Source organism: Hypomesus transpacificus, chromosome 18, assembly GCF_021917145.1.
Source record: "Hypomesus transpacificus isolate Combined female chromosome 18, fHypTra1, whole genome shotgun sequence".
NCBI classification, from domain to species: Eukaryota; Metazoa; Chordata; class Actinopteri; order Osmeriformes; family Osmeridae; genus Hypomesus; species Hypomesus transpacificus.
The window spans coordinates 14,527,986-14,546,698 of NC_061077.1; the positions used below are offsets into that span (position 1 = coordinate 14,527,986).

General features: G+C 42.1%; 2 protein-coding genes across 6 annotated transcripts; one reads left to right on the top strand and one right to left on the bottom strand.

The window, feature by feature from the left end:
- Positions 1-4,503: 4,503 nt before the first annotated feature.
- On the bottom strand, positions 4,504-17,142 carry elapor1 (endosome-lysosome associated apoptosis and autophagy regulator 1). Its single transcript, XM_047040209.1, has 22 exons — positions 16,974-17,142; positions 13,788-13,908; positions 13,331-13,511; positions 13,033-13,180; positions 12,845-12,925; positions 12,435-12,540; positions 12,051-12,200; positions 11,650-11,738; positions 11,188-11,365; positions 10,495-10,623; positions 10,060-10,150; positions 9,766-9,871; positions 9,116-9,253; positions 8,511-8,774; positions 8,142-8,318; positions 7,822-7,972; positions 7,297-7,390; positions 7,093-7,194; positions 6,582-6,708; positions 6,281-6,459; positions 5,685-5,850; positions 4,504-5,557 (listed from the first exon to the last, which is right to left on the bottom strand). Exons 1-22 carry the CDS (start codon positions 17,070-17,072, stop codon positions 5,489-5,491), a joined length of 2,946 nt encoding a protein of 981 aa, XP_046896165.1. The 5' UTR covers positions 17,073-17,142; the 3' UTR covers positions 4,504-5,488.
- Positions 17,143-17,477: 335 nt separating this feature from the next.
- On the top strand, positions 17,478-18,713 carry cfap276 (cilia and flagella associated protein 276). Of its 5 annotated transcripts, none has more exons than XM_047040274.1 (5): positions 17,478-17,662; positions 17,861-17,977; positions 18,109-18,176; positions 18,304-18,413; positions 18,525-18,713. In XM_047040274.1, the coding sequence occupies exons 1-5, from the start codon at positions 17,582-17,584 to the stop codon at positions 18,593-18,595; spliced, it is 447 nt and encodes a 148-aa protein (XP_046896230.1). In that variant the 5' UTR covers positions 17,478-17,581; the 3' UTR covers positions 18,596-18,713. The 5 variants fall into 5 exon arrangements, with proteins under 5 accessions (XP_046896230.1, XP_046896229.1, XP_046896227.1 ...); XM_047040273.1 differs by having other exon boundaries at positions 17,491-17,662; positions 17,861-17,998; XM_047040271.1 differs by having other exon boundaries at positions 17,491-17,662; positions 18,055-18,176.

The following is an 18,713-nucleotide window of genomic DNA, read 5'->3' on the forward strand; positions in this document are numbered from 1 at the left end:
AGATGTAGATGCAATTTCCCGCATTCTGGTGCATTTACCACAACTATTTACCATAGTTGTTATAAATATACTGAGGACATAAAAATATTTTGAAAACTAAACTTCCCAATAAGCTATGCCATGGGACATCTTCAACTACCTGTCACCTTTCAGCACTCACCTCAGCAACAGACCTGTCTCCAATGCCCCTGCATGCTGCCCTTGCCTCTGACTCACTCTCAACAACCGAGGCTATATCAGGAGACATGGAGATGCATTGAGCATTCTTTCATATTGATCATTGAAATAAGCTTAATGTAGATTGTTCATATGAAGATTTCTGAGATGTAAATCATGTTATCAGCATATCAAATTCACAATTGGTATAGGTTTAGTGGCCTAACAATTATGTGGGCTACATCCAAAAATTAGCATCTCCCTAAAGCATGACTGGACAGTTCAGAAATTGTCAAACGTGTGTTCAAACCTGTAGTCTTTTCCACAGATCACATCCTTAGGGTATAAGCTTTCAGAGGATATATGGTTTTAATGGTTGAATCAGTTTTGCCTTCATGTTACAGACTAACATGTAGCAATGAAATTCTGCTAATTGCCAAAATTACAAGTTGAGCAACCTTGTTTAATTTGGAAGACAATTCTGAAATAAAGGTTACTTTTTCCTTCTTTTTTTCAGTCGTTAGAAAAACTAGCATGTTAGCTAAGGTTAACTCCAGATTAGGTCACGGTCGTTATGGCAATATAAAAAAACACCAGCAATTTATTTTACATTTAGATTTTTACATTTATTCATTTAGCAGACACTTTTATCCAAAGCGACTTCCAAGAGACAGCTTTACAAAGTGCATAGGTCACTGATAATAACAACAAGATGGCCCCAAAACATTGCAAGTGAGCCAAAACATGAAGCACATATTGTGAACAACCAAAATAAGTGCCAAAGGAACCAAGTTGTAATTAAACAACATGAACCGCTCGCTATAAGTGCAAGTGTACCTGTGGAAAAACAAGCAACCATAAAAACAATATAACACAGCGAGTAGAAACATTTTACTCAGTTACCACTAACCACAAGAGCAACAAGTCTTTAAGCAAGAGTCATTGTGATCCTTGAGGAAACTAACATCGGGTCAAGCAAACCATTCCTAAGTACCGTTGTACAAGTGCGTTTGAGCCTTTTCTTGAAGGTGGAGAGACAGTCAGTGTCTCTGATGGAGGTGGGGAGTTGATTCCACCACTGGGGGGCCAGACAGAAGAAGAGCTTGTGTTGAGACCGGGCGATATTGAGGGGTGGAACCACCTGGCGGTTGTCTGAAGAAGACCGTAGGTGGTGGGTGGGGGTGTAATGCTGCAGGAGAGACTTTTGTAGCTACTCGGAAAAAACTTCCTTGTCATCTCTTTCTGCCTGAAACAGACGCCTAGGTCTGAACACGGCCAAAAGCACAACATATTTCAGACCCAGATTAAGAAATCAACAAATACTGTTCCACTTGTAATGGGTAAATAAAGTAGTATAGGCCTACATGGTATTGCCTAGTGCTAGATGTAAGTAAAAAGCTTGCTCATCTAGCAAGCTATAATTATAATGTTTGCAGAAGGATCTTTGTGACTTAACTAATGCTATTATAGTCAGAGAATGTCTCATAAGGGTGCTTTGGCCACTGAAGGGAAAACTTGGGCAACTCTGACTTACTTTCCTCTTCCTCGAAGAAAACCTCCTTATGTCCATCTCCTCTGTGGAACAGTCATGTCTGAAGTGCTAGCTGCAAGTGCAATGCGTCGATCAATGAGTATGGGAGTTGAATCTGGGTGCGTGATGCTGTTTGTCTAGAAAACGCAGAGTGGACTTCTATATCCATGGATATTCTCCCTACTGATAAAGTGGAACGGATTTGATTGTGAAGCAATGGAAAGATCGCTGGACAAGTAAACCAGTCATGCACTAATATTTAATCGCAAATGTGGGGGGGTCCTAACAATTATTTTTTAGTGAGGGGGACCCCAAGTTACATTGCGGCGACGCCTATGGATTTGCTAAAAGACGCACAATTTAAGATTAAGCCTACTGTTCCTTGTTTATTCAGTTTATAGCAGTTTATTCTTGCTCTGCTAATCAGCTCTGCCAACTGCGAAAGAGCCTTCAGTGCCCAAAAGAGAATACAATCAGATGTCCAAAGCAGTCTCATATCCTCACGCCCTCACGCCTTTCAGACCTGATCCTTATTTCAACAGAAGGCCCAGAGCTTCAGCAGTAGACCGATGAACCATTGTCAGCACTAGAGAGGTGGCTGAAGTCAAGTAGCAAGAGAAAGCCATTTGCAAAAAATTGTAGATTAAATCCATATGCAAAGAATAATTGACAGATAATGTACTTGCATTGTTCATGCATTTCATGTAAAAAGTCTGGCGAGTAAAATAAAAAAAAATACTTGCCAATGGCGACTCAAGCTTCATTGTGTCCGTAGAGGGTTGCATATATATTTACTTTTATAATTTTCACACCCCTAAGGATCCCTCAATATTTGAACTACATAGACATCAAAATGTTCGTATTGGTCCCAGCAAAAAGTGCTTTGTGTCGCACAAGGGAATTCAGTGCTAGCCTAACGTTACAATGCCAGCACACGTTAGTAACGACACATATAAAACGTTCTGGTAGGACTGAGTGATATCAGCAAGCCCTCAGCATTAGTACCGTAGCTAAAAGTCTAGGAAAGTTGAGGCTACTTTTCGCTAGGTAGGCTACCTATGAACATGTCTTAATCTGCTAGACAAGTGGGTTCCCCTTCGTTCTTTTGGTGAGCAATCTCACGAGCCCTACTTACCCGGCGTCATGGAGCCGACCAGCTAAATAGTTATTTAGCACTAGCTTTGCTACCATACTGTACCTACACAGCTGGCAGCTGTGCTCCGTTTTGCTCCTAGATTCAGACCTAACCCCGCTAAATTGTATATTAAGCTATAACTACTAGACTGTGTGGGAATCGCAGGAGCTAACCAGTCGAAGGGCGTACAAAAATACAGGGTGTTGATATTTACAGCCTGGAAACACCCATCTGCAACCGACGCAAGAACACCCCACAATTTCCCCAGAAATTTTTGGCTGTGTGAGAATATTTGTTTGAAAAAAGTCTGGATGTTGCCCCAAACATTATTATTTAACAAAGTTAAATATGTTTCTTTAGATAGATTATCCATAGATAGGCTACTATCCTGCAAGTCATTACATGAGGAAGTTTTAAAATGATATATTTTTTAATTGTACCATATGTGAGTACAGTACCAGCTTTCATCTGTTCTGGTATTGCTCTCAAGCTAAAAACTTCGTCTAAATCTTTCAAAATTAATAATTGAAAATGTTTACATGGACTTTGTACTTGGGGTTTTGTCTTAGTAAGGAAAGTAATGTTTAGTTAGGAAGTCTGGTGCCTTTAGTCTCTTCCACATGGTGGAAGGAAGGTATAAGGTGGAAGGTATATAGTTTATTATTAATTCAACAACGGTATCGGTGCATCCCTAATACAAATATAAGTAAAATATAATGTGCTACGCTACGAAGGGGAACCACGCACCCTGTCCAAAATTATCATAACATTTAAAAAAAATTATAATAAAAAAAAACTTTTCAGGGGTAGAGCCTCAGACTCCCCAGCAGATTTTGTCCCCCCCAATATTGACTCCATGGCTACGGCCTTGTAGCCTGACGTTGTCATACTCATAATTCTAGTCAGAATATGAGTCTGAGAACTCTCCGTTGGGCTTTGACTACAGGGCGTGTTTCAAACGAGCCTGGAAAACAAATGCCTCTTCGCTCAATTGGATAGATCTACAACCAATCAGAGCAACAGAGTATGTGACGTATGTTAAGCACCGCATAGTTGTTGTCAACAGAACTAAACTACAAGCAGACTTGAAGTATGCTTGAAGAATGAATACAAACGATTTTTGCCGGTGTTGTAAAATTAATTAAAGGGTAGGGAGAGTACTTGTTCACACGGTCAACCTTTTTGAGCAAAACAATAAAGGGCAATGCATATACGAAGTTCTCCGTTTAGGATTACAACTCCATCGGGGCCAGCTGATAAATTAAACTTTTACCGAATCCCGTAGGAAGGACGGCAAAAACATATTTTCCATCGACAAATGCCTTGATTTGGTCTCTCTGTTCCTTTTTCAAAATTAATGCGCTGTCGATGTCTTCTAAAACAGACTCGATGGCAGAATCACAACATCCCAGATCTCCAGCGGTAGCCATGTTTGTTCAAAAGGAATTCAACTTAAGCGCTCTTTTGTGACGTGGGTGATTACGTTACTGTTGATCATCTGTCCATCATCGTATAAAGCCCGCCCTGGCAATTTCATTGGTTCGCCCAGATTCTGGTTTTCTGTAGTTGGTCCCCAATATGAGACCCTACAGACCCAATTTCCCGAACAAATTTCTTTTGGGCGGGGAGAAGTTGGGCTGGCAGCCAGGCTAACGGCCTTGTGCGAAAGTAGGAAATAAACTTTTTGACAAAGACGCAAATATCTTTATACGATATTGAAATTCCACGTGAATTGATGCATAAGAAATCTTTGGTCAACAAAACATTAATTAAATATAGCTCCTGATAATACTATTAGTAAAATACACATAAGGCACTGTTCCATGGTTTTGTAAGAACACTTGAAATTAATTAAACAATCATTCAAGCATGACACTTTAACCAACACAACAGTATAAACGGCTGCAATCTATAATCCATAAACAAACTTGTTTTATCTTTGAAAAATTTACAAGAATACAACAAACAATTATAATTCATGGATTGAACCACAGGCATAGTATAGAGTCCACAGAAATGTAATAGCCTTTACACTACTGCTCTACACATCAACAAAGCATTTACAATTTATACTCCCTTATAGAAGTTCACCAGGCATTAAAGTGAAAGTGTAAAAATGAATTTTATTCATAAAAATATAAAATCTACTCATGGCAATAAGTTTTGGCAATGACAAATGTTGTGTTTTGCAAAGTTTGCTGGTTCAGTATTTGAGGAAAATGTTTTAATATGTTTCTATAGAATACTGGAATACAATAAGGCACATTTCATATTTTTTGTTTTTTGGGGGGTGAGAATTTTAATATATGCAAATAGTCCCTTCTTTTACAGCAGTCAATCTGGTCTTAAAAGCCAATCAGAATGATAGAGTGATTTCACCTGGCTACAATTACCTCACACTTTCCCCTGTGCTGATGATATGACTTACTGAAATTATGTTAGCAGTCATTTTATGCCAAGGCCCAGCAAGCTTTGGAAACACAAAATGTATGTCGCTCCCAATACTTTTGGCCACGGCTGTACATCCCCATATATTGTGAAGAAACCTCATGGTGACATTTATAGTAAATGCATGTTGCGTCTTCCAGTATTGTTGGTCCATTCATACAATGCTACTTTGACATCCCATGTTGTTTGAGTACTACACAGGTAGCTCTGTCCCTGCTCTAATTCATCTCCATGTCCAGGCCTGAGGAGGACTTCAGAGGTACAGAATCAAATCCATCAGAGGTTCTCTGTTATGAAAGAAAAGATTGATTAAACTGTTACAAATAACCTAAACCATTGAAACCCAGGTAGAGCTTCTTTTTTTAAAACACATTTTCCAATATTACTTGACTTTTAAGACACACTGATGCTCACCTCTCTTGAGAAGGACTTGATCCTGGTGAAGAAGGATTTCTTGGTGAGGTAGATGAGGTCGTCCTCTGCGTCCTCTCCCTCCATGATGGCGCAGCTGTCTGCAGCAGGGAGCTCACACTCCTTCTCCCCAGAGCTCATGACCAGCTTGGAGTACTTATACTGCAGTCTGGACACACACACACACCAAGTAAAAATAAAAAAACATACGTACATCAATTTTGTATTTTTAAATAAATATTTAAAAAGACGGCATAGACTAATACTGTTGGAAACCGTTGAGAGAAGCAGACCAATAATTCCAATCTACCAGTGCTTGCACAAGGATGAACTTAAACCTGAAGACCACTACTAGTACAACTTCTTGTATACTTCCCATATGCAACTGTCTTTGTAATATGGCACTCATTTGTATTTACACTTTGTGTCTACATGATTTCACAATCCAGAGAACCAACACTGCTGCCATGTACAGTATCCATAGCTAATAAAAAGTGTGTTGCTGTGAATCTAGCAACCCAAAATACTATGGAAACATTTTCCACAAAAGTAACCAAGAAAAAATGAAAACCTGTCTGGAGCCAGACATGGAGTCTCACTTGCGTGTCTTCTTCCAGAAGTAGCAGCTGAGACTGATGAGTAAAAGGGCAGCGATCGTTCCTGTGGTCACTCCGAATTTGAGCCAGATATCCAGGGTCACGCAGGCGCTCACCTTCTGGTCTGGTAGGTATACCCCGCCAGTGCACTGCAAGGGCTGCACCCACACATAGGTGGTTCTCTGAGAAAGTGACAGAGAGAGAGAGAGACACACGCCCACACGTTTAGGACTGCGGTGTATCAGTATGACAAATCTGTTAAATTAATGTGTATAAAGTCATTTCAACTTTCTAGGCTTGTTACCTGAATGCCCTGGATGCAGGCGCTCACTATCTCCCTGTAGTGACTCTCTGTACAGAGGGGACATGCGTACTGAGACTGCCATAGGAAGTGGAAAGAGCAGCCATCACATGTGCCCTCAGAACAGTTGCTGTGAAGCAATGTAATACAGTTACAACACTGAACTTCTAGTCCTGGATTACATGCTGCATTTACTGTATACAATATCTCAGATTTTTTTCTTTATCTTTATCTTCAGATTTCACGTGAAAGCTACACATTAGCTCAAGATGAATTCAATTGACTGCTTTTCATATATGCACTGTAACTCAATAAAATGATTGTAGTGGTTGCTTGTTCAGTTTGTATTTATTTTTAGTATGAAGTATTAGAGGGCATTTGTGGTAGAGAGGCTGCAGTTTCCAAACGTATCCACACGAGGGATAATGTTCACCAAGTATAGACTTGGCACAGTCAAGTCCATCTTCCAAGGTCAGCAGTTCACTCCAGTCAGTCATGGTGTGGTGTACCATACCTTGGCAGGGTAATCTGGTCTTTGGCTGTTAAAGTGGGATCACATCTCAGTCGGATGGTTGTGGACCTGCCCTTTTTACACGCCTGTGTCGTTTCACTGGCCCTGAAGAGACAGATAAGAACATGAACCTTGTGTGTTCATATAAAAAAAGCAAAAGTCGCACGCTTTTTGTGAATGTGAGATGGAAGAGGGCATGACCGCTACCTGTAGTAGAAGATGACATCAGGATGGTCTTGCTGGTTGGGGAAAGAGTGCTGCAGAGAGGAGATGCCACTCAGGCTTGTCTCTGTGGTCACACCTTCACAAACAAACAGAAAACATTCAAAGACAAACTGATTCTATTAAACCATTCTGGCTCACTTCCTTTGATTATTAACATTGATATGACAGTAAACAGTATCACGAGTTGAGAAGGACATGTTCACACCTATTTGAAACACAAGATTACCTCAAGGAGGGAAGTACAGAAAGCACAGTACAAACAGTAAAAGTAAACAATGAGCGCCTTCGATGGTTATGATAAAAAATATATATATTGTAGGTTTAGTATAAAATGACCCTACACAAAGGAGCATTTAGTCATTGTTACAAAGGTTTAAAACGTTATATTCTCGAACCCTAGTCTAGACAACTCCATTACACCAAAACATTATATGAATCAATTAGTCTGTCTACTGTTGTACCATGGATTCCATTTCAGAGCGATGTTAATGTTTGGATGTTTCTTACCGACAAGCTTGTCCCCAATACTGAAGGGCTGGGAAGACACCATGCTCTGGCCCCTGATGTCTGAGGGAACCACGGTGGACTGGCAGGCATAGCCTTCGATCTCCCTTCTGTTCTCTGTCACGTTGTCCACACACCTGGCCATCTTTCTACCCTGCGCACAGTAGTAAAAACCCCAAATACACCTGGTACTACGACCTGATTGAAAACATACAACTTTAACAGAGACAAAAAGTGCAGGAACGTGTATTTGAACGTGAAATAAACGTGAAATAAACGAAATAAACCGTGATCTTGTGCTACGCAAGTAGACAATTTTTCACCTCCGTTCCGCATAGGGCCATGTTGAAGTGATGGAAGTATCTGAGGCCTTTGCTAGTGAAGCGTGAGCCACTCTGGAAGCAGGTGACGTTGGCCATGGGAGAGAAGTCGTAGCGCAGCAACTCCCCTCTGCCGGAGCGCAGAGCCAGACTGCAGTCGCTGACACAGGCTGATCTGGCCTGGGGTGATAACAAAGTTATCCACTTGGAATACACTGAGGGAAAAGTCTTCCATGTAGATTTGTTGAACATTTACGTCAAAGATTCTTGAAAGTACTAGGACAGTAGCACTGGTCTGGTGCTAGGGCTCAAGATCAAGTAATGATAACATATTATAAGTGTGATGGTAAGTGGTTTGTTTACAACAACTACCTTGTTGGTGTGTGTGTTGGGTCCACAGGGTATACAAGCATCCTGTCCTACTTGATGCTCAGCCAGGATGTAGGTGTTGGGCGGACAACTCCTGCACACCCCCGTTCCGTTGACCATGTAGCGTCCAGGGGGACATGGGACGCAGGCGGAGCCCGCGCCGGAGGAACCGAGGGCACAGTGGTGACACCGTGAAGCCACGCCCCCCACAACGTTGGTCACAAGGACTGAGTACATTTTGGCAAAGTCCGCGCTGTACTGTCGTTCCTAGAATAGAGAACACACCCAAAGCCGTGTTATGCTACGTTTGACGGGAAATCCACCCTGAAAAGGACAGATTGGCTCTCCGTGGAAAGAGGCTCTGGCTGGTATGTGCATCTGTTGCATTCCCCTACACACACAGAAACACATACACACACAGACTTAATGATTCTACAAACATTCTAACACGCTACCTTCGAAAAACATCCCACAAAAAAACTGCATGTGCACAATTTCCTCCACCACTCCCCCACCCCCACCTTCACACCCCAACAGCTCAACATAAACTCTGTGACAAAATGTTGAACATGGTGCTGTGTCTAAACAGGCGGAGGCGTGTGTCTCACTGAGCTATATGTCTCGGTGCGCTGAAAGGCCCAGGTGAAACTGGTGGTGCTGTTGCTCCTGACCAGGTAGGAGTATGACTGCTTCCTGCTGGAGCCGGCCCAGCGCTCCACCTCTTCATTGTTCCTCTCATTGTGGCCCTGCGGGAAAGGCGGATTATGGTCATGGCAACGTCACTATTGGCGAGAAACGACTAACTCATGACTTCACAGGGAGAGATGATTTGAATGTGTAAAATGGTGGCTGCATTTCAACGAGTTGGAAACCTGTGAATTTCTAATTTGGAATGATTGAGATGATGTGTTGCTGTGGTGATGATGTGTCTGGAAAAGAATACATTACATTTTGTCATTTAGCCGACGCCCCTTCCAGAGCGACTTACAGTAAGTACAGGGACATTCCCCCCGAGGCAAGTAGGGAGAAGTGCCTTGCCCAAGGACGCAACATCATTTGGCATGGCCGGGAATCAAACCGGCAACCTTCTGATTAATAGCCCAATTCCCAAACCGCTCAGCCATCTGACAATCTGTTCCTTCTGGTTCATGATTATCTGCTGTATTTACTGTATGCACTGTTTGTATGTCACTTTGGATAGAACCATCTGCTTATTGAATAAATGTAAAAAATTATATGGTGTCATGTTTTTCCTCACCGCCAGGAAATGAAGCGTGCAGTCCGCTGTGCACGAGGTCTCAAAGACGAAGGTGATGTGGGAAAGCTCCCTCCTTTCATCGTCTTTGGCCACAGATTGAGGCAGACTGGGAAAGATAGGCCAAAGCTTTTGTAAAGCATTCCACATGAACACAGGCTATACATTCATCACATAGCAAATGAGTCATTGTCAATTATTCACGAACACTTTTGGACTCGCATTAGCGGTTAGTGGTTATTTTATAGGGAGGAGAAGCCCAACGTGTTGTTTGGTTTGTTATGACGCACGGCCCACCTGTATCCGGGGATGGTTAGAGTGAGCATCATGTAGTCCGAGTCCAGGTCTCCTGGGGTGGTGTAGATGTACTCCCCCGCCACCTCCCATGCTGTCACAACAAACCGACCTATCAAGACCCATGCACTGACACACTTCCGCATGACAACCGATAGTCATAGCAAAGCTAAGCTAATTCTAAACCTAAGCTATCACTCTACTGTATGTACTCTGCTACCACTATAACATGTACATTTATTTCAGACCTGCCAAATGTGTGGCCTGTGAACAGATTTTATGTGGCCCGTGAGAAGATTTCCTCATAAATGCAAATAGGATTTTAACAGAATGTGTTTTCACTGAATCTGCGGTCAGCGCACTTATGTGCTTCAACAACGTGATACATGATAATATTAAGTCACATTGATCTGATCTAGTTCAAAGTCAGTCTCTTACCCGTGCTCCTGTGAGAGTCGCTGTACTCTCTGCTGAAGACGGAGCTCCTCATGTTGCTGGGCATCTTGTTCCACCATTTGTACTCAAAGCCCACCTCAGGGGCTGTGCCGACAGGGCAGTCTGAACAGGCTGGCAGAAAGGTAGGGAAAGAGAGGGCATGTTGAAGCAGCAGGCTGAACAGGAGGGCATGGGCCAGAGATAATGCCTTACCTATGGACATGAAACAGAACATTCAGGAAAGTATGTTCATTGTACAACTCCTAAGTAAATGTCCTCATCACAATGGAAGGCATATTCCCACTGGGTTACAATCAGGGTTTCTAAGCATGTTGACTGTTCACACAAAATTTAATTTAGCAATCACAATTTTCAGATCAACACTTGAAACCACTGTAATCCTGTCACAAGTGCTTGATTTTCTTCTGCAGTCAGTAGATACACTTTTGTACTGTATGTCGCTAATTGGTTAAAAGCTTTGACTAATTTAATACAAAAAATCTAATACCCAGACCCCAGACTGTGCCAGATCTCAATTTAAGGAAATGTTCAGGCTTGTAAAACAACAGAATATATAACCAGCTCCTAGTCAGATGCTGTGAAGACCACACGGTTGGAAAAAGACAGGAGGAAGACGGAGGGAGAACAAGATGGAGAGCTGGCAGAGGAGCAGAGGTGGAGGCGAAGGTTACACACCTGTTCCATTGGAGTAGGAACTGGGGGGGCAAGGCATGCAGACGGAGGTGTTGGTGACGTAGAAGCCTGGGTTACAGGGGGGGCAGGTCTCCATCACACCCGAGCCTGGCAAAGACACCCCCCCCTTGGCTGTCTCACTGCAGATCTTGGGCTCAGTCCACTTATACATTAGCTGGGTCTTAGGAACACAGGGTTTGGGGTTAAACCAGGCAGCTGTAATTTGAATATGTTTGCTCCTGGTTCTCCTGAATAATTTGCTGATGGGCCAAAGCAAATGCATTCTGGCAACAGAAAACATTAGGGCCTTGGCAAGTAAACAAGACGAACGTGAAATCAATATCACAGCCAGATGGTGGGATACAGAGTGAAAAGTAAATGCATTTGCATTAATGAATTTCTGAAACTCAACTCCCCTGGTAATGGCTGAACTCCCAGGACGTGGTGATTGTTTCCCTTTCTTACCTGTCCTCTGGAGTCACAGGGAGTGTGTGTGTAGAAGTAGTCGTTGGTCGTGCATGCAGGTCTGGCCTTGCAGCTTGCTGAGCCTGGCTCTGGAGCAGGGGAGCAGGGGAAAATTAGGTGCGTAGGCGCGCTCATGCACTCATACTTGCAGTTGCCGGCACACACTAAGATCCAGTGATATGCCACACATACACTGAGTAACTTTATCGCACACCTATGCATTGAACCCTTCAAATGTGTACATTTACATTCACATGTCGTACACAATACATTTAACTTAAATTGCTAACGTGCTGAAATATACACATCCTGAGCACTAGGCAGCCAGTGGAAGTGAACAGCACGGAACATCTGCTCATACAGTGAAGCGTTCGTGGGTCCATGGGGATGCAGAAAGCTACCTGCATATTTGTCTTTCTCACACTGTTGGCAAACTGTGGCACCCTTGTTGGAATAGGAATCAGCAGGACAGCTGGCACAGTGGGCCGATCCTGGCTTGGCACTGTAGGTTCCAGGCTTACAATGGAAACACTCAGAGGTGTACGCGACCCCTGGAGGACGAGAAACCACATTATCTTTGGGGAATGATTAACAAGGAACAGAGGTCTAGGCAGACCTTTTTTTTTTTTTTATTGTTGATTTGATTGTTCACTGTCAAGTACTGAGTGAAGTTTTTTTTGCAACGTTGATATTGTGTATTTTACAGTAAAAAAGAACACAAAGCTTCTAAAGTTCAAAAGGTTGGGTCAGCAAAGGCCTTCTGAGAATCATCAGAGAATGCAGACCTGAAATGGCGATGTTGCGCAATAGCACAGGTTTGACAGCGCTGCCCATCAGGGCGAACCCAGCGCTCCTCCAGTACAGCACATTGTTGCCACTGTTTAGCTGGACCTGCATGTGGACACATGGACACACGCTCACACACACATAAACATCCACAAGTGTGAGTGTTCATCCCTATCAACACTCACAACCTCAGGACGCATCAGGCTTTAAACAACGTTTGAAACGTGTGAATTTTAGAGTTGTATAAGAGCTCAATTTTGAAACATTTACCCGACAATTTGTAATAGTATGATATTCCAATACCAAGACATGATGAGATGATTTCCTGGAAAGGGTGTTAGTACAAAACATATTTTGTTGGATCATATTAATAATTTAGTGTGTCGAGTGAAAAGCAGAGCACACTCACGCTGTAGGGAGTCCAGTCATTCTCAGACATCTTCATCCAGTGGCCCTCAGAGTCTGTGGACTGACACTGGTCATTCTGAACCTAATCAGATGTAAATACAAGACAGTTCTGTCAATATTCACGTGCTGTGACAACAGCCTGTGAGCGCAGTGTTCACACTGAGACGAGGGGGAAGGGGGGATACCCACGTAGAACTGAAAGAAGATGCTGCTGTCGGGGTAGAAATACTCAAAGGAGACAGCGCCTGGTTTCTTCAGGCTCACTGCATAGGACAAGGTGGTGGTGCACTCATCTGTGTTGGAGGCAATATAGTCACCCTTCGGTGTCCAAGTGGAGCTGCACATGAACAACAACGGCCAAACACAACATATCCAGTTAAAGCAAGATACCCCGCAACAGATGCATGAGCTGCATGCAACCTTTTCAATCGCTTCACCAAATATAGCCGGACGTCAGCCACATTAGGAGCCGCGGTCATAGGCGTACTTGGAACAGTTGGCGTAGATGTCGGATGCGTGCATGTTCATGGCATGGGTGACAAAGCCTGCAGGCAGGTCGTCCCACTCATCGAAGGCCACCCCTGTCCCGAGGGAATAGGTCCCAGCTGCACACTTCTGACACTCCTGGCTGCTCATGTCCAGGAACTCTCCTTCGCTACAGAAGAATGCTGGGCGGTGACAGGAAGGGGAGAGGAGAACAGATGGATGAGGATGAGAGGTCCAAATCAGGGAAATGGTTTAGTGGTAGACATGTAATGGTAAATGTAAGAGTTTTGATGTCCTGCACTACAAGAAGGTAAGGAAATGAAGGAGGTAGGTGAGAAGGTAATGACGAGATTTTATAACAACAGTCACTGTACAAGAAGAATATGTTATTATAAATGCTCTGGGCTAGTATCAAGGACGTCCAGAGGTGGGAGAGATGGGGGGAGGGTAGTACTCACTGCACTGAGTGCCTTTGAGAGGGTCAGGGAGGCCGGTACATGTGTCAGGCTTATTGGGCACTGCTACTCTCCAGCGTGATCCCAGCACATCACATTCTGTGTACTCAAAGTGGTAATCTGACTGCAAGGTAAAACCACACACACACAGGTGAGTGGACGGGACCGTTAATGAGAATCAGGAAAATGACAAACAAGGTTTTTTTATGAAGCGAACACACAAGTTTGTGTATAAAATGCATGGGAGCAGCTGTAAAGGCTTTGTGATACCACACATGCCCAGACCATATGAGGCCCCTATCCTATGGATTTGACAGTTGGTGTTAAATATTCAGTATTTATGACCTCTCATTTAGCTAACTTATGGAAGCTCTACTTAAAATGTAAATGTGAGGAAACACTGTTGGAACATAGTCAGTTGGCACAATGAATAGCATCTGCAAAAAATTCTCACTAAGCCAGACCAACCCCATATTCAAATAGAGCGATTTAAGGGAGTCAATATTGGTTCAGTGGGCTGTCTAAACTGCTGTCTTAACCAACCTCACCACTCTCAGCCAACAGGTCACCCCATAAGGTTGTTTACTCATGAAGTCAGCAAGGGAAAAGCCCATTAATGGAAAATATGTAAACATTATACAAATCCCGTTACAATTGTTGTTAGAAGTTGTTACAATTACAGAGGGATAGTAGGAGTTAGGATGTTAGGTAAGGCAAGGACGTCTAGAAGTTTATCTTACTCAATGTGATTTGAGTTACAGATGTAAACCAACAACAGCTTTATTCCCAATACCCAAAACAACAAACAAATACTAAGTATGAGTAAGGCTCAAAATGTAGGCTGCGAGCACTTAGCTGTGTACAATTGCCCACTGCATTGAGCCATGAGATTAACAGTTAACAAAATAATACCAGTAGCCCTGTTACTCCCTCAGCTTGTTTTCTATTAGTGCTGCTACATTAACTTTCATTGTGCAAGGGGACAAGGAGTGTGTATAAGTGTGTGTGTGTTCATGTAAAAACAACACATCAATTTAGAGATGGGCTCCTGCCTAATCCTACTTTTCTATAAACATTAAGGATACCAAGGCAACAGGACATGGTGACCCTCTTTCTGTATGGTCATAAAGGTGACCATGTCTGCCAACAAATTCACCTGATGAATACAATCTGCCTCGCTGTCCCTTTCCTAAGTCTGTCTTTAAGCTCCCTCACCTTGATGCAAATGTACCGTTTAATGAACTTGGGAAGGCTGTCAACAACACTGTTGTGTAAAATGATCTACGTCTTCAACCAATCTTCAAAGTTCCAAAAATGGCCCTGGAACTCGGCAAAGTTTGATGCAAAGTGTTTATTGGTCTTCAAGGCAGGGCCGTAATCATAATATATATCCCCCCCCCCCCCAATATTCAAATCTGGTCAAAATGTCCCCCCCAATATATTGATGAAATTGATGAAAATATGAATAAAATATAATTGTGCTGCACTACAACAGGCAACCCAATATTTTTTCTTTCTATTTTTTTTTTTTTTTAAAGTTCTCAGGGCGGGACCCTCAGACTCCCCAGCAGATTTAATCCCCCCCAATGTTGACTCCATGGCTACGGCCTTGCTTCAAGGTGACAAAAATCCCAACAAATGTGAGCTGATCCCAGGACCACCTGGTCTTTTACTCTCCAGGCATGCACTTATATACTGTTGTATGTGCCCATCTATTTTCTTATGTTATTTTACTATTGGTAATTTCAGATGCTCATTCTCAAATCTTACTCATACCACAATTGGTCACTTGTTCTGGGGGTTTCAGATTTCACATGCGCCTGAGCTTTGGCGCCTTTGACCTTACTTACATTCTGAGATGTACAGTTTACTGCTGGATGACACCAATTAGTGTTTCTCTTGAAACGGATTCTGTAACTCATCATTCTCATTTTGGTCTCACTGAGTTTATAGGCAAGTTTGTGTCTTGTGGCAGCCATATATCCTGTATATACAGTATTGTTGACAGTTATCTGGGAATTTGTGTTAACTGCTATTGTTAAACAGAATAGTTTTTTTATTTATTAAGCTGGTAGTACTTACTAGTTCTCTGACCACTTACATTTTTTGCAAACAAAACATAATTAGGAACTGGCTACTCCATTGCAATGGGATTGAGATAGGCTGTTCAAGAATATCAAGGGTAAAGTTTTGGCCCAGTCATGTACCATGATACTGTATCAGTCCATCACAGCAGGTCATTCACACATGGGCTTATGTACACTCATAAAAAAAGGAAATGTTTCAACATTATCAAAGAGAACAGTTGTTATGCAAATATAAAGAAAATGAAGGAGACTGTAGGTAGTTGTTTAACTGTGCAACTCAGCACTTGCTTTTTCCGGCCTTACAAAATGACAGCTGTACAATTTAACTAATGCTAGACTAAAATATAATCCAGACCATGTGTGAAGTGTACTCAAGTCGTTTTCAACAACTCATGATAAGAAAAATCGAACAAGAGGGTTTATGTACTGAATTTTAACCCATTATTGACACTCTTTAAGTTTACCCTGACATTACAGGTGCATTGTACCCCTTCCTCTTTGTTAGTGAGTTACCTTTCAAAATGCATTTATAAACGTACATTGTAAAATACACTGTCATTTCATAATTTGATATTCCAGTTGCCTAATGTCATAAAGATATGTCAAATATTGGCTAGACTAAAATATAATCCAGACTAGTGACACCTGTTGGTTTCCCACAGGTCTTGAACCATGTGTGAGGTGTACTCAAGTCGTTTTCAACAACTCATGATAAGAAAAATTTAACAAGAGGGTGTATGTACTGAATTGTAACCCATTATTGACACTCTTTAAGTTTACCCTGACATTACAGGTGTATTGTACCCCTTCCTCTTTGTTAATATGAGTTACCTTTCAAAATGCATTTATAAACGTACATTGTAAAATACACTTTCATTTCATAATTTGATATTCCCCTAATGTCATACAGATATGTTAAATATTGGCTGCTCAAATTACATGCTCTTCTTAGGATTCAGTGTGGACAAAATAGGGCAAATTACCAACCATGATAGGGGCAAACATTATCAGATCGTATTCAATACATTACTTTTCAATATAGGTAGGACTAGACTAAAATAATGGAGTCGTTATCTGCAAATAATGTATTCGCGTTCCTTACCTCTTTACACATGGGCAGTTCCCGGGACGCATCTATTTCGACAAAAAAGAACATAAAAGTGCAAAGTGAAGCTCGGAGCATCTTTGCCTCCACATGCATGTAGATCTAACCAAGTGGCGAGTTGGTGCGATGACTTTAGAGTTGAACCTGTGCCACGACTGATCAGGTTTATCAGTCCTAGCCTACTGGTAGACGGATGTCTCCGCCTCTTTTAACCAAATAGATTGTCATGTGAATTACAAATAATGACGGTTGTATATTCTACGTTTATTGTTTGAGTCAATGTAGGCCTACATTTTAGTTTTTTTATTTGTAATAATATCCTTAATGGTCCCTGCTTTGCAAGCATGCTGTTGTGACAGGCAGCCCTTTTCTTGTGCATATTGAATCAAAATAAATGTAATTGTGCATTAAATATTGTTATAAAGAGCACACACGCACATGCATTTAATGGTGGTGTGTGTGTGTGTGTGTGTGGGGGGGGGGGGGGGGGGGGGTCACACCGGATCTCCTAGCAACCATGAGTTGGTAAACATTCTCGACGGCACCGTTCATAGGAGTTTGGTGGCGAACGTTTTTCCATCGGTTTTATTCCGGCATTTTTGACAATGCCAAGTCAAAGAAATCCTTTTCCATTTCCCAAACATGAGAACGACATTACTTTCAGTGGGGCAGATGATGTTCAACTGGTAAGACCCACATCTGAAGAACTATTAGGTATAGCCTAGCTTTCCAGATAAATGTTACTAGCTGTAGCTCTACGGACAAAATCAAATGAATTTTAACTGCAAACAAACTTACTCTAGTCTACTACTGGTACTAGTCTAGTTTACTTGTACTTGAAGTACAACTTCAAATTGTTTTGGCATATTTCTCTCCAACAACAGACTGCGACATTTGATAAACCAACACACCTTGCGCAAAATGACCAACCGTGGTGTCGTCTCAACGATACGTCTACTTTGGCCAGCACCAGGCGGAGTGTCATGCATTACAACAAGCAGGTCGGCCCAGCTCACCATCAAGTAGGCTACCAAGCCCAAGATTATGGCAAATAATCAGTTTTATCCCTTTTACCAAGGCACCAAAAGACAGCCTAGACTTCCACCTAAAATCCATCTATGATCACCACCAGGAGTTCATGCTTAGTAAGAACCAGACTTTATACCAGAAGGAGACTCTCTTACAGGACCATGACCATGGGTGAGTTTGATGGAGGGGTTTGGTGAATTTTAATTAAATAATTAAGAAACATAATTTTCTTAAGATGGTTTATATGAAACGTGTCCTTAGTGGTTCAACTCCTTAAACTAACCGTTCTACTTTGTAGTAGACCCCTAAAGAACCGTGTGACGTTTGAGGAGCCAACCAAACAGATGGATTTTAAAGTATGGATGAACTCTCAGAGGAATTCACTTTGCAGCATTCAAGGGGCGATAGGTGAGTTGTAAAAACAGTGCCAGGCTTTATTTTAACATGGGTTTACAAGTAACCCAGTTCAAGCTAGGGCGTGTATACCCCTTGATTAAAACAATGCCTTTGTCTGCCTAGAATCTCATCACAACGCCTCAACAAACAGGGGCTACTCAAGAAAGCATGACGGTGGCTTCTACTCAATCTAATCACATTGAATATCTCACACTACATTCTATAACCCCAAAACAATGCTGCGAAAACCATTTGATGTGTAATTAAATGTGTATAATGAAATAAACGTTTTAGAGCACGTGTCTGACTCTT

Bases quoted from the DNA above. Each gene is read 5' to 3' on its own strand.
- elapor1 (XM_047040209.1), bottom strand. From the start codon at position 17,072: ATGCATGTGGAGGCAAAGATGCTCCGAGCTTCACTTTGCACTTTTATG. The intron at 11,366-11,649 runs GTAAGAAAGGGA...TGTGTTCCTAAG, and splicing joins CCTGTGACTCCAGAGGACAG to ACCCAGCTAATGTATAAGTG. The intron at 8,319-8,510 runs GTAGTTGTTGTA...TTATCACCCCAG, and splicing joins CCAACACACACACCAACAAG to GCCAGATCAGCCTGTGTCAG.
- cfap276 (XM_047040271.1), top strand. From the start codon at position 17,582: ATGCCAAGTCAAAGAAATCCTTTTCCATTTCCCAAACATGAGAACGAC. The intron at 17,978-18,054 runs GTCGGCCCAGCT...CCTTTTACCAAG, and splicing joins TCATGCATTACAACAAGCAG to GCACCAAAAGACAGCCTAGA. The intron at 18,414-18,524 runs GTGAGTTGTAAA...TTGTCTGCCTAG, and splicing joins CAGCATTCAAGGGGCGATAG to AATCTCATCACAACGCCTCA.